General features: G+C 39.6%; 2 protein-coding genes across 2 annotated transcripts; both read right to left on the bottom strand.

Annotated features, from left to right (window-relative positions):
* Nucleotides 1-1,763: 1,763 nt before the first annotated feature.
* On the bottom strand, nt 1,764-2,041 carry RB195_016273 (uncharacterized protein; the record flags this gene model as incomplete). Its single annotated transcript, XM_064207357.1, has 2 exons — nt 1,764-1,887; nt 1,938-2,041. The coding sequence occupies 2 exons, from the start codon at nt 2,039-2,041 to the stop codon at nt 1,764-1,766; spliced, it is 228 nt and encodes a 75-aa protein (XP_064063238.1).
* A 2,297-nt stretch (nt 2,042-4,338) lies between these two features.
* Nucleotides 4,339-5,240, bottom strand: RB195_016274 (uncharacterized protein; the record flags this gene model as incomplete). Its single annotated transcript, XM_013437675.2, has 5 exons — nt 4,339-4,419; nt 4,523-4,598; nt 4,724-4,836; nt 5,013-5,150; nt 5,211-5,240. The coding sequence occupies 5 exons, from the start codon at nt 5,238-5,240 to the stop codon at nt 4,339-4,341; spliced, it is 438 nt and encodes a 145-aa protein (XP_013293129.2).
* Nucleotides 5,241-9,213: the final 3,973 nt, after the last annotated feature.

A 9,213-nucleotide genomic window follows, 5' to 3' on the forward strand; every position in this document is an offset into this window, starting at 1 on the left:
ACGACTTAAAAGAAATGTCCCGTCTTCGCGACCAAGCGGAATATGTATCTAGGAAAGCAAAGGATTGATAGGCCGGTCATATAAGAATTGACGACAGATGAACTAAGATAATGCTGATTGGATCAATAGAGATGCTATACGCCCTCGAGGAAGGCCGTCAACGAGATGGTGTGATGTGTTCGCTGCGCAGATGGAGTAGCTGACAGCTCAGCTGGATACGGCTCAAGGGCCCTGTCAACGCTACTCACGAAAATTCAGTACATCTCTGACGAGGATGACTAAGGAACGAAATGATTGTAAAACCGTCAGTGCTGAAATCCGCGCAGTCAGTGAAGGCGGCCCATCAGAGTATCTAAGTATTATATGAGCTCAAAAGCTGTCATTGTTATAAGAATATCCCCATATCTCCTTACCAAGTTCTAAAAATTGTGACCATGCAACTCACCATGGCTGAGCTGCCACACAACATTTGCAATAATTATAAGGAATGATGGCGAATCCACATAGTTTATGTAGACATACAAAAGAGAGCATGTCGTTGTACTTGCGCATATGCAAAGAATTGTTAGGAAGAGCTAGAACATCCCTTGCTTCTTTTTGCAAAGCCTGTGATTAACTCGCGGAATTTAGCAAATACCTGTATTTCCATTCTATCTATTCTACAGTTAGCTCTTCTTCTCTCCCTTGCGACATAGATACAAACAGTTGTGTAGACCGATATAAGAATCACCGCAATTGAAATGTTATGTAGAGGAAGTAGGATTGAAGAGTAGTAAGACATTTCCTGAGATTATAAATTGAATCTACTTAAATAACTTACCACAAGTAACATTCTATAGTCTCTTGTTCAGTTTTTCTCTGGAAAAAAAAAGAAAACGAATTCCTTCTTTCATCCTTCTCTAAAATTCTACATGTACACATCGGGTTGCACAAGAATTCTCCCGAACTCCTTTAAATACTGAAAAATAAAATCGGTTCTGATACGTTTCTCCTATCATTAATCTATATACGAAACGAAAACTAAACGAAACTATTCTAGTGCTCTAAAGGGGAAAAATTTTGAATTCTTCTCAAACAGTCATACAGTTTTCACGTAGACACTTCATTCTTGGGAAATGTGGCAGTTATGATCTGAAAAGATGCAAAGTCGTACTCCCAACACTAAAAGTAGCCGAAAACAATACTTTTACTTTGCTTCATCTCCTCTTCCCCTTCTATCCCACTAGAAAAAAGGAAATCTGGGCACTTCGTAAGCAGCAAGAAAATGCAATCAACCTCACTGAACTCCCAATCGAAAGAGTTATGCTGAGAGTATTCCGCTTCACAAAAGTTCGATCCTACGCGAGTGATAAAAGATTAGAGACGTCGCTACATTCGGTAAGGAAAAATATAAAGAGAGTTGGACGCAAATGCGTTCCAACGACAACCGTTGGAACTAGGAGCGAGCGACTGGGTAAAACGCGGTATCAAAGGCATCACCCCACGAATCTGGGGTAGTGCGGGTTTCAGGTGGGTTATTCCTATATGGGGTCGTAGATTATGGAGAGGAAGGTGATTCCATCCATTTCTTCCTAATTGCCGTAAAAAAGAGAATGCGGCGCGTGCACAAGGCTGGCGCGCCCCAATCAATAGAAAATGGCGCGCCGGAACGCTCGAACCCTTTAAGCGAACTACAGGAAGACCATCGAACCCGATGTACGACGTTGAGGAAAACCTATTTGCCTTCTGATGAGAAAATTGAATCACATACCCAAGCAATATCGTCAGATATCAAAGGAGGAAAGAAATACGACGAAACTTTTGAGTTGAAAGGGTTGGGACGTGTAATAAACAGTCTGATTAGCATATAAAATAAGCTCAACAGCATCCAACCATGGACGAAATGACCTTGATAAAAAGTTACAAAGTGGCACCGTAATTGTTCCCAAAAATCGTACCTTGGAACATAAATCGGAATCTCTGCAGGAATGGTAGCATCTCGATAGCTCTGTTGATTGCAAGGATCACACAGTTGAGCGAAGCGCCATTCCAGAGACCTCATACAGTAGTACACTTATACTGTTACTACGCCAAAGAAATTTGGGAGAAAATGTAGTGGGGAGGGGGACTCTGACGCGACAGAATCGAACAGTACTGGTACTGTAGTAGCAAGGGCGCAAGGAACGGACTTAATTGATAAATGGCTTTCTTATTTGAGAAGGTCATTGTTCATCAATCCACACTTCGTCACTGGAATTGAATAGCTGAGCCACTCGGGAGCGTTTCGTTACTCTTTATGAAAACTGTTCGCGTTCGCCTCCTTCATGACATCACGAGAATTTACATAGTGCGGCAAGTTCCTTCCACAGGAATTCGCAATCTGCGAGCCTTTCGTCGAATTCACGAATTTCGGCCTGAGATATTGTTTCTCTGCAATCCGCATCTGACAGTCAGGAACGGTCTTTGCGCTCCTTACACTTTTTTGTGCTCTAAGTGGAGACCGAGTACATTTCAATAAGAGCGCAGTTGACCGCCTCCAACTACAGTTTACCCTAAGATTTTTCTCTTTAGAAAAATCACTCAACTCCTCCTCAAAAGAAAATTTGAATATTTAGAAGAGGAGAATAAATGTTATCATCTAATAAACTTACTCCAAACTAAATGGCCAGCAAACTGGTCTAAAACAGGATCCGAGCAAAAAACTGTCCCTCTCTGAATATTAAATCAAATCAAATTAAATGAAAATTAAATTAAATGAAAGGCTAGAAATTATGGATTTTGTCTGATGTTGTAAACTCACAATGTGGAAATATGCTGTGAGTTGAGAACCTATTATTATGCTCATCACATCTATGATTCCACTGAAAAACATTAGACGATAACAGGAGTTGTTCAACATTGACTCACGATACATCACTACCAAAGAGAGGAGGTAAAATACCTAAATAAAAGAAGGGGTGAAGTTTGTTCTTCGCCGATACAATTTCAAATGTATATTCTAATTAAAGAGTAAATAAATAAGAAAATTGAATATCTCAGGAATTCGACCTACCTGCTCCACAAAATTTCAAGATATCTCACAAATTTTCGAAATACCGCGACATTAATTCGTAGTCAACCTTTATAAGTATGTCACTACCGTTCGCAATGGTCTCACCGAGATCCCAATGCATACATGTAGGTTAAAACTCTTCTGACTTATGGTGCGAATACGTCAACAGCTGGGGTTGTGGTGGAACCACCTTCGTTCGTTCCAACAGAACAACAGAGCCGGACCGAAGGTCCCACTATATCTGACACAGAAACTTTTATCGAAAATTTAAATTGCTAACCAGAAATATTGTTCCTGACACGGCATAGTATATCCCTTGCGCGAAGTCAACATGTCCTCTAGCCAACCATTCATTTACAGTCCGACCACTACAGTTGTAATCTCGTTCATTGATAATCCAAGGTAGATTGAAGTATAAGGACATAACTGGGAAAATAAAGAAAAGGTGACATTTTAAAGGTTTTTTTTTTGCCAAATACGAACAGTCATGCACTGAAGAAACTGCGAAGAAATGCGCTAAGAAGGAGATGAATTCTGAATCACCGCGCTTCCTGGTAGATAAGGGCTTGTGTATCTAAATTAACAAATTCAGTAGAGCTTTTTGTTTTTGTGCGTCTTTAGAACGGTTGGAAAATAATATATTTGAGTTGTTTTTGCTTAGATTTCTCGAAAACACCTACTGAACATCTGCCTTTTCCTGAGCTCAAAAATCTTTGCAGATGCCTGAAACTCAATTGTGGTGTATCGTCCCAAAGCATTTGCTGAGAAAAAAACCCAAGGGTGTTTCTTTTTCCTATACTAAAAATTAAGAGAATTGAAAAAACTGCCCCAGTACGTCTCACTGATGGATCCATACTTTCTTTTCGAAAAGGAAAACCTTAGAAATTGTCCTTGCTCTTCGAAACCTCAAACGGTTCTGAAGTGAAGTCGAACTGTAGACGAATCCGAACGAGGGAGGAATTGACGAACACCGTACATTTTATTTCTTATATTTTATCCGTTGAGGTTTGCTTCCGTTTACACGGGCTTGAGGATTTGTCATGCACTTCGGGCAAAAATTGAGGACGACAGTTGGAGCTTAGTGTATCATTATGGCTTTTCCGCGGAAGAGACTAGAAGATTCCAAAATAAACTTAATTCTTAGTTAGTCGAAGTAAGAACCTTCTGTTGGCATCCAAGGATAGTCGAAGGACATCCGTAATCCAAATCGTATCAAGTAAATTCTTCAAAGAGATGATCGTAGACATTTTCAGCGTCAAAATTCTAACAAAACAGAAATAAAAACTTTATTTCTAAATTGTTTTCACTTATTGCTTGAAAAGGCAAGCAGTGATAAACTTATTTTCGTCTTCTGAGAAATTGCAACCGAATCGGCGGAAGCTGTTGTACTAAAATTAATTTTTGATAAGTGATTATCATTCATTTGTTTTTTTTTTCTATTTGAACACTAGAGAAGGGAAAACTTTGTATCCAATGAGGTACAGATCTAACCTTGTTCAATTCTTCAGACCATCTATCAACAGCGTCTTGCAGGAAAACATCTCTCGAAGGATAGTCCTCTCTCTTGCTGTAAATAAATAAGCATGACATTAAAGGGACTGTCTCAAAGCTTACCTGATTCTCAACAACTTTAATTTAGCGATACTAAAGAAAGCTGAGGAATATTTCCTAAATGGTAACCGTTGATCCTACCCTTCATATCTTGTTTCCACAAGCTTTAGCTCATTAAATTTCGGATTTTTTTCGAAATACTTAGGTTCCTTCAGGCTGAGAGAAGCCAGATTTTCCGTATTGCAGTCGTAGTTCTAAATGTGATTATACATGAGTAACGAGGATTCAAACCAAATTGTTTTCATACATTATTTTGGTATTAAAGTGGTTCACACAATTAAGAGGCTTATTTGAACGTCTGATCTAAAATATTTTCAACTTCTTATTTGACATAATCCGAAATGAAATGAGATATTAAGATAGAACTCACAATGAATTTCGGATTCGGAGATTCGATTGTGTTAACTAAAGCAAACAAGGTTTGCCGAACTTTGTGTTCTTTCATAGATCTTTCTCCGTAGCATGGTTCTAGATCGTATAGTGCCTCGGATGGCAGGAAGAAGAAAGCCTGAAGGGAAAGTTGAATGAAAATTTTCTAAAATTTGTTTTCTGATAGGAGACAACTCACGCAAAGGACAACACTTATGAAGATTGCCATTGAAGCTCAGTATTTTGGATTCACTTTACACGTTCCACCTTTTATACACGGACATAATCGATCCGACATCACCCACCAGGTTGATGAAGTTCACAAACTTTTTCCTTCGCTATTTAGCGATAATTGGGTTTGGTAATTGGTCCCTTAATCCGAATGTAACACAAAAACATGTCTGTTCAGTTTTCTTGAAAATATTGGAGCATCATGTGATGTTGTTTCCAGGTGCAGCACAGAACTGTCTCAACTTGTTTACAACTGTACAAAACGACAGTATTTATTTATTCAGTAAGAAATAATTCGTGGAAAATACACTTCAAAACGTTCTGTCATGGTATTTCGCCAGTCCTCACCTTATAAAGTGTCCATAATGATAAACTGGTGTTACAGAAAATACCCATGAAGATGGTAGATGTCTATAGGTAAGCAACGTCAGGATAACCCGATAAAAACAATTGCAACCATTGCTTTAAATAATCTGCCAAAACGAAAAATCTGCAAAGAGAGCCTGGAGCAACCGACACTACAGAACATAGGGCATGAATATTGTAAAGGTTACGGTGATTACGATGATTAATGGTCGCCTGATTGTGGTCTGTCTAAAAACAAAAATCTCGAAACATGTGTGTGTGTGTGTGTGTGTGTGTGTGTGTGTGTGTGTGTGTGTGTGTGTGTGTGTGTGTGTGTGTGTGTGTGTGTGTGTGTGTGTGTGTGTGTGTGTGTGTGTGTGTGTGTGTGTGTGTGTGTGTGTGTGTGTGTGTGTGTGTGTGTGTGTGTGTGTGTGTGTGTGTGTGTGTGTGTGTGTGTGTGTGTGTGTGTGTGTGTGTGTGTGTGTGTGTGTGTGTGTGTGTGTGTGTGTGTGTGTGTGTGTGTGTGTGTGTGTGTGTGTGTGTGTGTGTGTGTGTGTGTGTGTGTGTGTGTGTGTGTGTGTGTGTGTGTGTGTGTGTGTGTGTGTGTGTGTGTGTGTGTGTGTGTGTGTGTGTGTGTGTGTGTGTGTGTGTGTGTGTGTGTGTGTGTGTGTGTGTGTGTGTGTGTGTGTGTGTGTGTGTGTGTGTGTGTGTGTGTGTGTGTGTGTGTGTGTGTGTGTGTGTGTGTGTGTGTGTGTGTGTGTGTGTGTGTGTGTGTGTGTGTGTGTGTGTGTGTGTGTGTGTGTGTGTGTGTGTGTGTGTGTGTGTGTGTGTGTGTGTGTGTGTGTGTGTGTGTGTGTGTGTGTGTGTGTGTGTGTGTGTGTGTGTGTGTGTGTGTGTGTGTGTGTGTGTGTGTGTGTGTGTGTGTGTGTGTGTGTGTGTGTGTGTGTGTGTGTGTGTGTGTGTGTGTGTGTGTGTGTGTGTGTGTGTGTGTGTGTGTGTGTGTGTGTGTGTGTGTGTGTGTGTGTGTGTGTGTGTGTGTGTGTGTGTGTGTGTGTGTGTGTGTGTGTGTGTGTGTGTGTGTGTGTGTGTGTGTGTGTGTGTGTGTGTGTGTGTGTGTGTGTGTGTGTGTGTGTGTGTGTGTGTGTGTGTGTGTGTGTGTGTGTGTGTGTGTGTGTGTGTGTGTGTGTGTGTGTGTGTGTGTGTGTGTGTGTGTGTGTGTGTGTGTGTGTGTGTGTGTGTGTGTGTGTGTGTGTGTGTGTGTGTGTGTGTGTGTGTGTGTGTGTGTGTGTGTGTGTGTGTGTGTGTGTGTGTGTGTGTGTGTGTGTGTGTGTGTGTGTGTGTGTGTGTGTGTGTGTGTGTGTGTGTGTGTGTGTGTGTGTGTGTGTGTGTGTGTGTGTGTGTGTGTGTGTGTGTGTGTGTGTGTGTGTGTGTGTGTGTGTGTGTGTGTGTGTGTGTGTGTGTGTGTGTGTGTGTGTGTGTGTGTGTGTGTGTGTGTGTGTGTGTGTGTGTGTGTGTGTGTGTGTGTGTGTGTGTGTGTGTGTGTGTGTGTGTGTGTGTGTGTGTGTGTGTGTGTGTGTGTGTGTGTGTGTGTGTGTTTTACTCGGTTCCTCCATTGATATCTTTTTTTTTTAAATTAACTTATCGATGCGAAAGAATTGTCTTCCAGACAACAAATGTTTTCTGGAAGACAATAATTACAGCATCCATTACCTTATGTCGTATATGCAAAAAAAAATGTTCAGGAACTCAAATTTCCTAATTTCATGAAAACGTCAGAGAATTTTTGAATACAACCTTGCAAAGTTGCTTCATTCATTATTTTTCCTTGTTGTGTATGGCTTTGATATTTGTGTAAAAATGTGTTTTTTTTTACTAGTTTTAATTTTTATTGCAAAAACAGACAGCAGCGTGGCAGCCACTGAAAATCCGACCAAGCAGATCTTTTATCTGAACATTGTAATGTTTCAATCGAATATGAATAGACAAATATTTTCCGTACATTAGAGCACAACGAACTTTAAATGTCCACAATCGTTGTTTTTCCATAATTTTTTCTCTACATTGAGGATGCGTGAATTTCCATAAGAGTGTTCAAAATGAGGCAACACATACAGTACTCTCAGAATAAACAATGCATTTCGGTTGCCGAAGCTGTTTTCCTTAATCTATATTCTCGGCCTCTTATAGAAGTATATATCTGCAGAAATTTGGGAACTAGGTAAGGAAATGAAAATTTAGGCCCGATTTAATCTCTTATTTGTTTTCATTTTTTTCTTAGCTTTTTTAATTCGTGATATTATTACAAAGTTAAAGTCATAGCATTGAAGATTTCCAATCTTTAACTAACTTTGTAATTTAAATATAATAAAACAAAAATAATTGAGTTCATCATTTCAATGAATGATGTTGTTTTCATAGCAACTGGAAATCCCTTGTTTTCCTTCAGATTTTTTTCATGGGATGGTGTCTCAAAATGTACATATTCATGGGGTGTAATAGGCAACATTTTTTTTGCAAAAATTCTCTAAATATTACATCAATTCATTAGTGTCGGATAGAGAGGATTTTATTACAAAGAGGATATCACATGTTTTTATTCAGAACAACCTGTGAATTATTATTCAACAAATTATGCACAGAAAAGTTGGGAAATTATGAGCGTTCCATGTTCCAATGTAAATGGGGGCGGTCGAATGTTATTATTTGATATGACCGCCATCATTTCAGCTTCCCGCTGTTATACGATGAGAATTCTTGCGATTCGTTCTTGTTTTGTAGGTGTATTTTAACATAGTTCGCCTCTTTTCCCTCTTGAACTCTCCAAATAGCGTTCTTGCGTAGACGAACTACACCGTTATCAATAAGTTAAAGGCATCACTCCACGAATATGAGGTGGTGCAGATTTCAGGTGGAGTATTCTTATACGGGATCGTCGATTATGGGGAGAAGTGTGACTCCGTCCATTTCTTCCTAATTACCGTAAAAAACAGGCCGGAAGATGCGGCACGTGCACAAGTCTGGCGCGCTCCAGTCGAACTCGTTGTGGAAAAAAGTGCGCCAGAACGACTAAAGCCGTATCTTCCGTGCCGTTTTTTTACGGCAATTAGAAAGAAATGGACGGACTCACCCCCTTCTCCATAGTCTCCCATCCCGTACACGAATACTCCACCTGAAATCCGTACCACCTCAGATTCGTGGAGTAATGCCTTCAAGTAGAATAATAAAGTAAATTCTACACCGTAGGGTCAGTAGCCACAATATCAGCGGTGAAAACCTTCTTGCATTTTCATTCCCTTTTCTTATCTTTTTTCTTTTTTTTCTCTTTTTTCAATGTGTATATGAAGTCCAATGTTAAAAATACACCACTTAATTCACAAAGAGATATAAAGACATTACACAATCGCACAATCGCTGAAAACTTATTTTTATTCACTTAAAATCTAGAAATATTCCACATTCTTTAGAGGAACAGCTGGGAAAATGGACCCTTCGCCGGTAGAAAATGGTAGAGTAAGCGAGGACAAAAATCAAACGCAAAATTAAGCGTTATACTTTTAATTTAGTCTTCGTTCCGTACATATCCTCAAAAGAATTATCTGGAAACAACAAAAAGAATAATTTTTTAC

The sequence above is a fragment of the Necator americanus genome, chromosome V (assembly GCF_031761385.1).
Source record: "Necator americanus strain Aroian chromosome V, whole genome shotgun sequence".
NCBI classification, from domain to species: Eukaryota; Metazoa; Nematoda; class Chromadorea; order Rhabditida; family Ancylostomatidae; genus Necator; species Necator americanus.